This window comes from Pecten maximus, chromosome 6, assembly GCF_902652985.1.
Source record: "Pecten maximus chromosome 6, xPecMax1.1, whole genome shotgun sequence".
Taxonomy (NCBI): domain Eukaryota; kingdom Metazoa; phylum Mollusca; class Bivalvia; order Pectinida; family Pectinidae; genus Pecten; species Pecten maximus.
In genome coordinates, this window is record NC_047020.1 from 10400639 (window position 1) to 10416836 (window position 16198).

The 16198-nt window shown below is 40.4% G+C and overlaps 1 protein-coding gene across 4 annotated transcripts in view; it reads left to right on the top strand.

The window, feature by feature from the left end:
* The first annotated feature begins 3852 nt into the window (after positions 1 to 3852).
* Positions 3853 to 16198, top strand: part of LOC117328933 (sushi domain-containing protein 2-like) — a 38984-nt gene continuing 26638 nt past the window's right edge. For 2 of the 4 annotated variants that reach the window (XM_033886563.1, XM_033886561.1), the window contains exon 1: positions 3853 to 4258. In XM_033886563.1, coding sequence (XP_033742454.1) covers positions 4189 to 4258 — 70 coding nt within the window. In that variant the 5' untranslated portion in view covers positions 3853 to 4188. The remainder of the gene's footprint in view (positions 4259 to 16198) is intronic. The other 2 variants (XM_033886559.1, XM_033886560.1) reach the window with 1 other exon arrangement.

Sequence of the window (16198 nt, forward strand, 5' to 3'; positions counted from 1 at the left end):
CAATGTCTTCCCTTTCGTTATCTGCATTGCTGGAATTACTCCCATGACAGCCTGTCAAAAGCTTCCTGTCGTGTTAACCTCTAATGTTATTGGAGTACACTGGAATGTGTCCATCCGCGTTACTCAATTGTTTGTTTGTTTTTGTTTAACGTCCTATTAACAGCCAAGGTCATTAAAGGACATGCCAGGTTTGGAGGTGGAGGAAAGCCGGAGTGCAAGGAGAAAAACCAACGGCCTACGTTCAGTACCTGGCAACTGCCCCAATTAGGTTTCGAACTCGCAACCTAGAGGTTGAGGGCTAGTGATAAAGTGTCGGGACACTTTAACCACTCGGCCACCGCGGCCCCTCGTTACTCAAGGGGTTACGTTTATTTTCGCTCCCTGCCCCCCTTGAATATGTCCTACCTCGATAGTCCAGGGATACATTCACTATACACATCCTTTATACTGCATGAGGTTGCGTTTTCTTTCGCTCTCTGAATAATAATCGTGAATCTCATGGCAAAATCGAAGGTTCAGTCACCGCCATTTTGTGGATAAAAAAGAATGACTAGTTTGTTCCTTTGATGTACAATAACGGATGCCGTGAAAGCTATTAGTTGTTTCTCCTCTTTTCCTAAACGAAGTATATCAGCTAAGCGATTTGTCAGTTTTATATTGACACCGATGAAATAACTTATCGCATGCCTTCAATTTTGCCATGACATATTCCAGTGGCACAGAGAGCGAAAATGAACGTAACCGCTGGAGTATCGAGGGTGACGGACACATAGATTATTGGAATCTCCCCTAATTTGAGGATGTGGCAGAACTAGAGGAAGAATATCACCGCGAGGGTTGGGGATTTATCATTCACTACCTCAAGGTAGAAGATGGTTATTTATTTCTACCATCATGCTATCTTATTTATATATTGCAATACAACGCGATGTTGACGTGCCATGATTTAATTTTCGACATGACGTCATTGTATTGTTGCCAGCACGTGTTTTATGTCACACCCTTTTAGGTAAACAGAGAAATCACACCTATGTGGTGACAGAACAGGTAAAACGAGAGACAAATATGTGAATGATTGCAGAAAATGCCACTCTTTGACATGATAGCATGACACTCTGGTACATACATGTACGAACAACAGACGAACCTGTCCTTACCGCCAGAAGTTACCGTTTAGAAGAAAGAAAAGATAAGAGCCTTAATTCATTTCCGCCTTACGAAACGTCACAACAGGACAAAGTGTATCTATCGCAGCGCAAGCACAGACACCCAATATACCAGAGAGTGATTGTGCGGACAAACTAATAGTTATTTCTGTATGTAGAGTATCTCCAATATGTTTATTGTTGTACATGTATAGATAACGCCTTCTACCCGCTCTATTAAAACCCCATCCAACGATGAGTCAACAGATAGTCGTTGTTTATCTAACGAATACAGGAGACGTCATATTTGAGATAAGGTTGAGATAATAAAGTGAAGTGTTAGATTGGTATGCAGATCCTTCATCGCCATATAAGCCCAAAAAGTTCTTGAAATGCACACACAGAAATAAAAGTTGACAAGAAATTATACTTTTAAGAGGAAAGGTTCTAGAGTGCCTGAACTTGACGAGTACGTTCTATTTTGTCGATATATTTTGATATCTTGGCTTATCCTAGTAGAGAGTACAACACGAATTGAAATCAGACAACGCGAAAGCTACCCCAGATATAGCAGATACTGCACAAATTGTGACGTGCTTCACATTTTGTCAACTTGATCATGGTTTCAAATGTCAAACATATGTTCAAGTGTAGTATTTTACGTTTTGCAGAACAACATATTTCTAGTAAGCATGAACATTTTTATTTATTCCAACCTTAACTTTAACTTTTCTTGCGATAAGCAAATTGTCATCATCATCGAGATGTTTTTGTGAGGATTATACAAGAGACACAAGCTATAATTTTTTCGAAACAAAATGAATTATACCCATACATCTATTTCGTCCTTCTAAGACTCGTCAGTGACGCTGAGGGTAGTAAACGTTGAAAATAGGCGACGACCAAAATTTGAAATAGAACAAAGGAAGTGTCAAAATATGAATGGGAAGGTACAAAACATAACTCAATCAATTCTATGATCTTCAATGTTTTTATAATAACACACTGTTTATTTGTACAGATAAAAATTTTAACGCCTGAGTGTTGATGACAATAGATACAACGGTCAGACAAAATCTTAGTATAGGTAAGATAACTTCTATTCAATTTTAACGATGACTAACAAAAGCTAACAAATCTCAAAATAATGAGAATATGACTTGTTTATCATTTCTGACTCAGATCATTTAGATAATTCAGTCCATGAACGTCCCGGTTAGGGTTGGTATATTTTTGTTTAACGTCCTATTAACAGCTATAAGGTCATTTAAGGACGGACTCCCGTACATGTAGCATGTATGTGTGGTGAGTGCGTATGTGTGTTTTGGGAGGGCTGCGGTTTGTTCGAGTCTCCTTATGATTGTCCAGATCTTTTGTCGATTTATAGTGCTATGACACTAAAGCATACTGCCGAAGACGACTAGCAGGACATCCCACCCGGTCATATTATACTGACAACGGGCAAACCTGTCGTCCCACTCCCAAATGCTGAGCACTAAGCAGGAGTGGCGACTAACATTTTAGAGACCCTTGGCATGTCTCGGCCAGGGAGACAGAACCCAAAGCCTTCCTCACAGGAGCGAACGCTCAACTAAAGGTCAAAAGTGAGGCATTGTCAAGGGAGACATTAGGAAAAATAAAGTTAGAAAGAAGTGAAAAGATAAGGTCCCAAATTTGAGGACAACAGGTACAAGTCTTACGCCCTACCTGCAGGGCATTCCCGGTTAGGACACTGTTGACTAAATTGTCTTTATCAGTTCTCTCTCACCCTTGTATCCAGCCGACCTGCCATAGATATAACGAGATAGTCTAAGCTGGTTTTACAGAACTGTTGTGAACCCACAATATATATTTTACAGAGATAGCGTCCCTGATGATAAAATGTGTGGGTGACAGTCCACATAAATAACTGTTATCGCCTTCCAGTTTGTCAGGTCTCAAATATTCCATTATCAGTTCTATTTTCGGGTAGCTTTTATTTAAACGACCTAAACGGTAGTTTCACGCTCACCACAGTATCGACTCTTGGAGATCTTTCATAACCGAAACTATTGAAGTAATGCTTTATATTGCCAATGTCTTTTAAAACAATACTTACATTGTCAATGCATTTTTAAGTAATAATGCACATTGTCATATTTTTATAGTTATACTTACATTATCAATGTATTTTGAAGTAAAACTGCATATTGCCATTGTATTACATGTGCAGTTGTATTTTGCAGGAATACTGTACATTGTCATTGTATTTTGAAGTAATACTGTACATTGTCATTGTATTTTCAAGAATAACCAATTTTCTAACTTAATGCATACACATTAAATCATGACAACACAAATGTAGCTAATATCAATCCTTACGAATTCATTGTTTGACTAGATTATTAACGTTACTATATTCCATGTATCTTCATTGGTCAGACCTAGCAGGAGGTGTGGTGAATAGATGACTTAATTAGATGGATTGGTTTAATCGTACAGAACGCTAACGGAAAGCGAGCCGGGTTTTCCATAGTGGGGATATTTGCTGAAATGATTAGGAGAGCTTTGATAAGTATAGTATAATATTTATGAGGTATTGAAGATGTGTGTTGGGTATTTTATCGGTGTTAGGTCATGATGTGTGGAAATATAAAGAATGTAATGCATATTAGTTTCGCAGTACTACATCTACCCTGAACATTCATTTTAGATTCAGATAAAACATTAAATGATACAGAAATAGATTGTATTTCTGTATTTTGTGTTGTCTAAAATTCTATGACAAAGGAAGCAATCTATACGACTAATACTGAATATCAAGTTCAGTTCTTTATTACTTCAAACCTTGTGGTTCATCAGTACAAGTGCATCCTCCTTCCACACTGACTGGACAGATTCCTAGATATACTGCTATTGGTCGCCCACTACTGAATACAGCAAGACGAACAAATCCTACCTGATAATCAGCTCTGGTAAACAGGTGATAACGGTCGCGTCCGTCTACCTCGACCTTTCGTTATCTCCAAACCCACAACCTAGCGGATACCGCAAGACATTCAAGATGGCGGCGTCCTCGAGCAAGATGAAATCCAAATGGATATTGTTTGCATGCTTATTTACGCTCGTCAAAGGTTTGTATATTTTTTAATCACATGTTCTTCACAATACACTAGTGCCTTAATCAATTCCGACTTAACGATCGTCGCTTTTTGTATTGAAGCTAGAGGTTTAGGCCAATGTGCATCTAATTCGTGAAAGGTGTGCACAACTTACCTGTGTTTATAATACGTTAATACACATAACCTGTATGTCCCCTACAACATCAATTAGACAGCAGGCCTTGTTAAGTCATCACTTTGTCTATTTACAGTGAAGTTAATTGTTGTGTCATCTCACCGTGCGTGTTTCAAACGCGCGGGATTTCTCCTCCCAGTAAGGCCGCATGACATTTCACTGTCACTTTTTAACCAGAATACCCTTAATAATAAATATGATATACATATATATACATTTATAAACTATATGTGATATTTAATACACATATTTACGTATTAATAATTTTTGTTTCCTTCACTATACACATTAGCTCGTGAATTATAGTTCTGGCGGGAATATCGGTGTGCACTTCCAGGTGTAATCTTTGAGTAAACACTACCTGATATATCGACTTATATAGGTCTACATTTAGTCGCTTTATACACAAGTAACACATCCATATTTAAATTTGATGTACTGCTTTGTTTAAACATAACTGGTAATGACATGTCACAAAACAAGATAACAAAACGAAATTCCTAACGGATATCCCACTGGTTACTGTAGTGGCAATACAGATTTAAAGATAATCAACCTATGAATGTGTGTAAACAATCTCGAGTCATATATCCCAGAAAAGTTTACAGATTCTATAAAATCTAGCTATTCAAATTACATTTATTTGATTGAATTGATTATTCTGCCAGTGGACTGTAAGTCCCCGGGGTTTGACGTTACTTTACTGTGGATTGTAAGTCCCCGGGGTTTGACGTTACTCTACTGTGGATTGTAAGTCCCCGGGGTTCGACGTTACTCTACTGTGGATTGTAAGTCCCCGGGGTTTGACGTTACTTTACTGTGGATTGTAAGTCCCCGGGGTTTGACGTTACTTTACTGTGGATTGTAAGTCCCCGGGGTTTGACGTTAATTACTGTGGATTCTAAGTCCCCGGGGTTTGACGTTACTTTACTGTGGATTGTAAGTGCCCGGGGTTTGACGTTACCCTACTGTGGATTGTAAGTCCCCGGGGTTTGACGTTACTTTACTGTGGATTGTAAGTCCCCGGGGTTTGACGTTACTCTACTGTGGACTGTAAGTCCCCGGGGTTTGACGTTACTTTACTGTGGATTGTAAGTCCCCGGGGTTTGACGTGTACTGTGGATTGTAAGTCCCCGGGGTTTGACATTACTCTACTGTGGATTGTAAGTGCCCGGGGTTTGACGTTACTTTACTGTGGATTGTAAGTGCCCGGGGTTTGAAGTTACTCTACTGTGGATTGTAAGTGCCCGGGGTTTGAAGTTACTCTACTGTGGATTGTAAGTGCCCGGGGTTTGACGTTACTCTACTGTGGATTGTAAGTGCCCGGGGTTTGAAGTTACTCTACTGTGGATTGTAAGTGCCCGGGGTTTGACGTTACTCTACTGTGGATTGTAAGTGCCCGGGGTTTGAAGTTACTCTACTGTGGATTGTAAGTGCCCGGGGTTTGAAGTTACTTTACTGTGGATTGTAAGTGCCCGGGGTTTGACGTTACTCTACTGTGGATTGTAAGTGCCCGGGGTTTGAAGTTACTCTACTGTGGATTGTAAGTGCCCGGGGTTTGACGTTACTCTACTGTGGATTGTAAGTGCCCGGGGTTCGACGTTACTTTACTGTGGATTGTAAGTGCCCGGGGTTTGACGTTACTCTACTGTGGATTGTAAGTCCCCGGGGTTTGACGTTACTTTACTGTGGATTGTAAGTCCCCGGGGTTTGACGTTACTCTACTGTGGATTGTAAGTCCCCGGGGTTTGACGTGTACTGTGGATTGTAAGTCCCCGGGGTTTGACATTACTCTACTGTGGATTGTAAGTGCCCGGGGTTTGACGTTACTTTACTGTGGATTGTAAGTGCCCGGGGTTTGAAGTTACTCTACTGTGGATTGTAAGTGCCCGGGGTTTGAAGTTACTCTACTGTGGATTGTAAGTGCCCGGGGTTTGACGTTACTCTACTGTGGATTGTAAGTGCCCGGGGTTTGAAGTTACTCTACTGTGGATTGTAAGTGCCCGGGGTTTGACGTTACTTTACTGTGGATTGTAAGTCCCCGGGGTTTGACGTTACTCTACTGTGGATTGTAAGTCCCCGGGGTTAGACGTTACTTTACTGTCGACTGTAAGTGCCCGAATTTTGACGTGTACTGTGGATTGTAAGTCTCCGGGGTTTGACGTTACTTTACTGTGGATTGTAAGTCCCCGGGGTTTGACGTTACTTTACTGTGGATTGTAAGTCCCCGGGGTTTGACGTTACTTTACTGTGGATTTAAGTCCCCGAAGTTTGACGTTACTTTACTGTGGATTGTAAGTCTCCGGGGTTTGACGTTACTTTATTGTGGATTGTAAGTCCCCGAGGTTTGACATTACTCTACTGTGGATTGTAAGTGCCCGGGGTTTGACGTGTACTGTGGATTGTAAGTCCCCGGGGTTTGACGTTACTTTACTGTAGATTGTAAGTGCGCGGGGTTTGACGTTACTCTACTGTGGATTTTAAGTCCCCGAGGTTTGATGTTACTTTATTGTGGATTGTAAGTCTCCGGGTGTTGACGTTACTTTATTGTGGATTGTAAGTCCTCGAGGTTTGACGTTACTCTACTGTAGATTGAAAGTCTCCGGGGTTTGATGTTACTTTTCTGTGGATTGTAAGTCTCCGGGTGTTGACGTTACTTTATTGTGGATTGTAAGTCCCCGAGGTTTGACGTTACTTTACTGTGGATTGTAAGTCCCCGGGGTTTGACGTTACTTTATTGTGGATTGTAAGTCCCCGAGGTTTGACATTACTCTACTGTGGATTGTAAGTCCCCGGGGTTTGACGTTACTTTACTGTGGATTGTAAGTGCGCGGGGTTTGACGTTACTCTACTGTGGATTTTAAGTCCCCGGGGTTTGATGTTACTTTATTGTGGATTGTAAGTCTCCGGGTGTTGACGTTACTTTATTGTGGATTGTAAGTCCCCGAGGTTTGACGTTACTCTACTGTAGATTGAAAGTCTCCGGGGTTTGATGTTACTTTTCTGTGGATTGTAAGTCTCCGGGTGTTGACGTTACTTTATTGTGGATTGTAAGTCCCCGAGGTTTGACGTTACTTTACTGTGGATTGTAAGTCCCCGGGGTTTGACGTTACTTTATTGTGGATTGTAAATCTCCGGGGTTTGACGTTACTCTACTGTGGATTGTAAGTGCCCGGGGTTTGACGTTACTTTACTGTGGATTGTTAGTCCCCGGGGGTTGACGTTACTTTACTGTGGATTGTAAGTCCCCGGGGTTTGACGTTACTCTACTGTGGATTGTAAGTCCCCGGGGTTTGACGTTACTCTACTGTGGATTGTAAGTCCCCGGGGTTTGACGTTACTCTACTGTGGATTGTAAGTCCCCAGGGTTTGACGTTACTCTACTGTGGATTGTAAGTCTCCTGGATTTGAAGTTACTTTACTGTAGATTGTAAGTCTCCGGGGATTGACGTTACTTTACTGTGGATTGTAAGTCCCCGGGGTTTGACGTTACTTTACTGTGGATTGTAATTCTCCGGGGTTTGACATTACTCTACTGTGGATTGTAAGTCCCCAGGGTTTTACGTTACTTTACTGTGGATTGTAAGTGCCCGGGGTTTGACGTTACTTTACTGTGGATTGTAAGTCCCCGGGGTTTGACGTTACTTTACTGTAGATTGTAAGTCCCCGGGGTTTGACGTGTACTGTGGATTGTAAGTCTCCGAGGTTTGACGTTACTTTACTGTGGATTGTTATTCTCCGGGGTTTGACGTTACTTTATTGTGGAATGTAAGTCCCCGGGGTTTGACGTTACTCTACTGTAGATTGTAAGTCTCCGAGGTTTGACGTTACTCTACTGTGGATTGTAAGTCCCCGGGGTTTGACGTTACTCTACTGTGGATTGTCAGTCCCCGAAGTTTGACGTTACTTTACTGTGGATTGTTAGTCCCCGGGGTTTGAAGTTACTTTACTGTGGATTGTAAGTCCCCGGGGTTGGACGTTACTTTACTGTGGATTGTAAGTCCCCGGGGTTGGACGTTACTTTACTGTGGATTGTTATTCTCCGGGGTTTGACGTTACTCTACTGTGGATTGTAAGTCCCCGGGGTTTGACGTTACTTTATTGTGGAATGTAAGTCCCCGGGGTTTGACGTTACTCTACTATGGATTGTCAGTCCCCGAAGTTTGACGTTACTTTACTGTGGATTGTTATTCTCCGGGGTTTGACGTTACTTTATTGTGGATTGTTATTCTCCGGGGTTTGACGTTACTTTATTGTGGAATGTAAGTCCCCGGGGTTTGACGTTACTTTACTGTGGATTGTCAGTCCCCGAAGTTTGACGTTACTTTACTGTGGATTGTTAGTCCGCGGGGTTTGAAGTTACTCTACTGTGGATTGTAAGTCTCCGGGTGTTGACGTTACTCTACTGTGGATTGTAAGTCCCCGGGGTTTGACGTTACTCTACTGTGGATTGTATGTCGCCGGGGTTTGACGTTACTCTACTGTGGATTGTAAGTCCCCGGGGTTTGACGTTACTTTACTGTGGATTGTAATTCTCCGGGGTTTGACGTTACTTTACTGTGGATTGTAAGTCCCCGGGGTTTGACCATTACTCTACTGTGGATTGTTAGTCCCCGGGGTTTGACGTTACTTTACTGTGGATTGTAATTCTCCGGGGTTTGACGTTACTTTACTGTGGATTGTAAGTCCCCGGGGTTTGAGATTACTCTACTGTGGATTGTTAGTCCCCGGGGTTTGACGTTACTTTACTGTGGATTGTAAGTCCCCGGGGTTTGACGTTACTTTACTGTGGATTGTAAGTCTCCGAGGTTTGATGTTACTTTACTGTGGATTTTAAGTCCCCGAGGTTTGACATTACTCTACTGTGGATTGTTAGTCCCCGGGGTTTGACGTTACTTTACTGTGGATTGTAAGTCTCCGGGTGTTGACGTTACTCTACTGTGGATTGTAAGTCCCCGGGGTTTGACGTTACTTTACTGTGGATTGTAAGTCCCCGGGGTTGGACGTTACTTTACTGTGGATTGTAAGTCCCCGGGGTTTGACGTTACTTTACTGTGGATTGTTATTCTCCGGGGTTTGACGTTACTCTACTGTGGATTGTTATTCTCTGGGGTTTGACGTTACTTTATTGTGGCATGTAAGTCCCCGGGGTTTGACGTGTACTGTGGATTGTAAGTCCCCGGGGTTTGACGTTACTCTACTGTGGATTGTCAGTCCCCGAAGTTTGACGTTACTTTACTGTGGATTGTTATTCTCCGGGGTTTGACGTTACTTTATTGTGGATTGTTATTCTCCGGGGTTTGACGTTACTTTATTGTGGAGTGTAAGTCCCCGGGGTTTGACGTTACTCTACTGTGGATTGTCAGTCCTCGAAGTTTGACGTTTCTTTACTGTGGATTGTTAGTCCCCGGGGTTTGAAGTTACTCTACTGTGGATTGTAAGTCTCCGGGTGTTGACGTTACTCTACTGTGGATTGTAAGTCCCCAGGGTTTGACGTTACTCTACTGTGGATTGTAAGTCTCCTGGATTTGAAGTTACTTTACTGTGGATTGTAAGTCTCCGGGGTTTGACGTTACTTTACTATGGATTGTAAGTCCCCGGGGTTTGACGTTACTTTACTGTGGATTGTAATTCTCCGGGGTTTGACATTACTCTACTGTGGAATGTAAGTCCCCGGGGTTTGACGTTACTCTACTGTGGATTGTCAGTCCCCGAAGTTTGACGTTACTTTACTGTGGATTGTTAGTCCGCGGGGTTTGAAGTTACTCTACTGTGGATTGTAAGTCTCCGGGTGTTGACGTTACTCTACTGTGGATTGTAAGTCCCCGGGGTTTGACGTTACTCTACTGTGGATTGTATGTCGCCGGGGTTTGACGTTACTCTACTGTGGATTGTAAGTCCCCGGGGTTTGACGTTACTTTACTGTGGATTGTAATTCTCCGGGGTTTGACGTTACTTTACTGTGGATTGTAAGTCCCCGGGGTTTGACATTACTCTACTGTGGATTGTTAGTCCCCGGGGTTTGACGTTACTTTACTGTGGATTGTAATTCTCCGGGGTTTGACGTTACTTTACTGTGGATTGTAAGTCCCCGGGGTTTGAGATTACTCTACTGTGGATTGTTAGTCCCCGGGGTTTGACGTTACTTTACTGTGGATTGTAAGTCCCCGGGGTTTGACGTTACTTTACTGTTGATTGTAAGTCTCCGAGGTTTGACATTACTCTACTGTGGATTGTAAGTCCCCGAGGTTTGACGTTACTTTACTGTGGATTGTAAGTCCCCGGGGTTTGACGTTACTTTACTGTGGATTGTAAGTCTCCGAGGTTTGATGTTACTTTACTGTGGATTGTAAGTCCCCGAGGTTTGACATTACTCTACTGTGGATTGTTAGTCCCCGGGGTTTGACGTTACTTTACTGTGGATTGTAAGTCTCCGGGTGTTGACGTTACTCTACTGTGGATTGTAAGTCCTCGGGGTTTGACGTTACTTTACTGTGGATTGTAAGTCCCCGGGGTTGGACGTTACTTTACTGTGGATTGTAAGTCCCCGGGGTTTGACGTTACTTTACTGTGGATTGTTATTCTCCGGGGTTTGACGTTACTCTACTGTGGATTGTTATTCTCTGGGGTTTGACGTTATTTTATTGTGGAATGTAAGTCCCCGGGGTTTGACGTGTACTGTGGATTGTAAGTCCCCGGGGTTTGACGTTACTCTACTGTGGATTGTCAGTCCCCGAAGTTTGACGTTACTTTACTGTGGATTGTTATTCTCCGGGGTTTGACGTTACTTTATTGTGGATTGTTATTCTCCGGGGTTTGACGTTACTTTATTGTGGAGTGTAAGTCCCCGGGGTTTGACGTTACTCTACTGTGGATTGTCAGTCCTCGAAGTTTGACGTTTCTTTACTGTGGATTGTTAGTCCCCGGGGTTTGAAGTTACTCTACTGTGGATTGTAAGTCTCCGGGTGTTGACGTTACTCTACTGTGGATTGTAAGTCCCCGGGGTTTGAAGTTACTCTACTGTGGATTGTAAGTCTCCGGGTGTTGACGTTACTCTACTGTGGATTGTAAGTCCCCGGGGTTTGAAGTTACTCTACTGTGGATTGTAAGTCTCCGGGTGTTGACGTTACTCTACTGTGGATTGTAAGTGCCCGGGGTTTGACGTTACTCTACTGTGGATTGTAAGTCTCCGAGGTTTGACGTTACTTTACTGTGGATTGTAAGTCCCCGAGGTTTGACATTACTCTACTGTGGATTGTTAGTCCCCGGGGTTCGACGTTACTTTACTGTGGATTGTAAGTCTCCGGGGTTAGACGTTACTTTACTGTGGATTTAAGTCCCCGGGGTTTGACGTTACTTTACTGTGGATAGTAAGTCTCCGGGGTTCGACGTTACTTTATTGTGGATTGTAAGTCCCCGGGGTTTGACGTTTCTCTGCTGGTTGACTGTAAGTCCCCGAATTCTTTGGGCGGGCTTTGTCCTCGAGGTTTGTCGTTACTGTTATTGTTAGTTTTAAGCCATCGGCGTTTGTCTGAACCTGAGTCCTTAAATTATGTCGTTAACCTGATGGTAGTATTTTAGTGCACGAGGTTTGTCGTTGCTCTGAATGTGGACTTTGAGTCCATGAGGTTTGTCGTTACCCTGATTGTGGGCTTTGAATCCACGATGTTTGTGGTTACCCTGATTGTGGGCTTTGAGTTGACGAGGTTTGTCGTTACCCGGATTGTGGGCTTTGAGTTGACGAGGTTTGTCGTTACCCTGATTGTAGGCTTTGAGTCCACGAGGTTTGTCGTTACCCTGATTGTGGGTTTTGAGTCCACGATGTTTGTCATTGCCCTGATTGTAGGCTTTGAGTCGACGAGGTTTGTCGTTACCCTGATTGTGGGATTTGAGTCCACGAGGTTTATGGTTACTAGTACGCTGATTGTGGGCTTTGAGTAGACGAGGTTTGTCGTTACTCGGATTGTGGGCTTTGAGTCGACGGGGTTTGTCGTTACCCGGATTGTGGGCTTTGAGTCGACGAGGTTTGTGGTTACTCTGATTGAGGGATTTGAGTCGACGAGGTTTGTGGTTACCCGGATTGTTGGCTTTGAGTCGACGAGGTTTGTCGTTACCCTGATTGTGGGTTTTGAGTCCACGAGGTTTGTCGTTACCCGGATTGTGGGCTTTGAGTCCACGAGGTTTATCGTTACCCGGATTGTGGGCTTTGAGTCCACGAGGTTTGTCGTTACCGTGATTCATTACTGATGTATAGTTTCGGTCATTTCCCTGACCTTCGTAATTGTTTCTCCATACTTTTGGCTCACAGCATGATTTATGAGTCCTAGACGGTTAAAACATCTCAATATAGTTGTTTTACACCCATTGTTCGAAGTATTCTTATCTAATATAAAATTGAAATTGACAGGTAAATGTACTGTTAATGCCTGTTGTATAAAATTTTGATAACATTGCCCAGCAACACATTACAAATGCTGTTTGTTAGATACAGTCTTATCCTATGCCCCATTAAATCACATCCTTCACTAAGGGATCGCTTTGTTAGTTACCTTGTATGTGATCATTACGTTTTTTAAATCCCCATTTTCGTTTATTTAAAGACTTTCCAATAGACGCTTCAGACATGTTATACTGTTAATGAAACTATCTATTGTAGGCTGTAGATCAATACAATTCAATAATAAACTATCTGTTGTAGGTTTCAGATCAATACAATTCAATAATAAACTATCTGTTGTAGACTGTAGATCAATACAATTCAATAAGAAACTATCTGTTGTAGGTTGTAGGTCAAAACAATTCAATAAGAAACTATCTGTTGTACGTTGTAGATCAATACAATTCAATAAGAAACTATCTGTTGTAGGTTGTAGATCAATACAATTAAATAAGAAACTAACGGTTGTAGACTGTAGATCAATACAATTCAATAAGAAACTATCTGTTGTACGTTGTAGATCAATACAATTCAATAATAAACTATCTGTTGTAGGTTGCAGATCAATACAATTCAATAAGAAACTATCTGTTGTAGGTTGTGAATCAATACAATTCAATAAGAAACTATCTGTTGTAGGTTGTAGATCAAAACAATTCAATAAGAAACTATCTGTTGTAGGTTGTAGATCAATACAATTCAATAATAAACTATCTGTTGTAGGTTGTAGATCAATACAATTCAATAAGAAACTATCTGTTGTAAGTTGTAGATCAATACAATTCAATAAGAAACTATCTGTTGTAGGTTGTAGATCAATACAATTCAATAAGAAACTATCTGTTGTAGGTTGTAGATCAATACAATTAAATAAGAAACTATCTGTTGTAGGTTGTAGGTCAAAACAATTCAATAAGAAACTATCTGTTGTACGTTGTAGATCAATACAATTCAATAAGAAACTATCTGTTGTAAGTTGTAGATCAATACAATTCAATAAGAAACTATCTGTTGTACGTTGTAGATCAATACAATTCAATAAGAAACTATCTATTGTAGGTTGTAGATCAATACAATTCAATAAGAAACTATCTGTTGTACGTTGTAGATCAATACAATTCAATAAGAAACTATCTGTTGTAGGTTGTAGATCAATACAATTCAATAAGAAACTATCTGTTGTAGGTTGTAAGTCAAAACAATTCAATAAGAAACTATCTGTTGTAGGTTGTAAGTCAAAACAATTCAATAAGAAACTATCTGTTGTACGTTGTAGATCAATACAATTCAATAAGAAACTATCTGTTGTAGGTTGTAGATCAATACAATTCAATAATAAACTATCTATTGTAGGTTGTAGATCAATACAATTCAATAATAAACTATCTGTTGTAGGTTGTAGATCAATACAATTCAATAAGAAACTATCTGTTGTAGGTTGTAGATCAATACAATTCAATAAGAAACTATCTGTTGTAGGTTGTAGATCAATACAATTCAATAAGAAACTATCTATTGTAGGTTGTGGATCAATACAATTCAATAATAAACTATCTGTTGTAGGTTGTAGATCAATACAATTCAATAAGAAACTATCTGTTGTACGTTGTAGATCAATACAATTCAATAAGAAACTATCTGTTGTAGGTTGTAGATCAATACAATTCAATAATAAACTATCTGTTGTAGGCTGTAGGTCAAAACAATTCAATAAGAAACTATCTGTTGTACGTTGTAGATCAATACAATTCAATAAGAAACTATCTGTTGTAGGTTGTAGATCAATACAATTCAATAATAAACTATCTGTTGTAGGCTGTAGGTCAAAACAATTCAATAAGAAACTATCTGTTGTAGGTTGTAGATCAATGCGATTCAATAAGAAACTATCTATTGTAGGTTGTAGATCAATGCAATTTAATAAGAAACTATCTGTTGTAGGTTGTGAATCAATACAATTCAATAAGAAACTATCTGTTGTAGGTTGTAGATCGATACAATTCAATAAGAAACTATCTGTTGTAGGTTGTAGGTCAAAACAATTCAATAAGAAAGTATTTGTTGTAGGTTGTAGATCAATACAATTCAATAAGAAACTGTCTGTTGTAGACTGTAGATCAATCTGTTGTTAACCTTAGGAACCCTGTCCATCTTCCAGTTTCTATTGGAAAAATCATATTGGATGTTTTAAACTTGACTATGGATTGTCTTTCTTTTGGATTTAGCTTTACCAGGGTTTTTTTTTTTTTTTGAAAATAGAATAGGTACGTCCTCTTGAGGAGCTCTCTATATCGTTAAACCATTTATAAATAAACCGGTCTTGCAATCTTTGTTTTACAATAAGTTCCAAATAATTTCTATTAAATCTACATGTGTTTTGGAAATCCCAAATGAAATTTTAACCGATTTCTGTAAATAAAGTATCAACATTCTTTAACGTTTTGAACTCCATTGTTTAATTTGTTTGTAAATCAATTATCAAGCTATACATATTACTTGGTAGATTGTTACAGTAACACGTTATCAATTTATGAGTGTAGGACAAAAGCCCCCCGGACATTAGCCCCTAGGACAAAAGCCCCTCTGGACGAAAGCCACCCCCCCCCCCCCCCCCCCCCCCCTCCCCTGTCATAGCTGTCTTCAAAAATTAAGTACTGATGGTTTAAATCAGTGAAATGAGATTTAGAAATAGTTGTTGGAAGGGATAATGCCCTTTTGTGGCGCGATCTGCTTTTTCATCTATTAAATTTGACACTTATGCTCATTTTTGCCAGTGAAATATAGAAATTAATCAAACTAATCAAACTTATATTTTCACTGCAGCGATGATCTGTCATACTCGTGATCGATATTCTGTCATACTCGTGAAATATATGTTTTATTAAACGGGAAACCATTCACTATCCTCTATTTATTCCATTGTGTATATTTTGTCTGATATATATAACCGTGACACATATGCCCCAGGATAACAAAGAGACAATTCGTGTGACAGGGTGAATACCGCGTTAGCCAGAGTATAGGGTATCTGTGGTACCTGGGATCCCGGACATTGACCTAATAGAACGGTTATCGGTGTGTTTGCTTTGCAATCCAGCAATGCCGACACGTCCCGATATGGTTTCCGATGTCTGTATGACTGTTAGCTGTGAATTATCATTATATCTTTACTCGATTATCTATTTTACAAGATAGGTTATTTTATTACGATATTATCATGTAACTAAACATTAATTATATAATGCCAATTTTAGTACTTGAACACCTCAGTTAACACCCTACACCACAAATAATACTCCAACATATTAATACATAGAACATTATAACCCATCCACAAGTT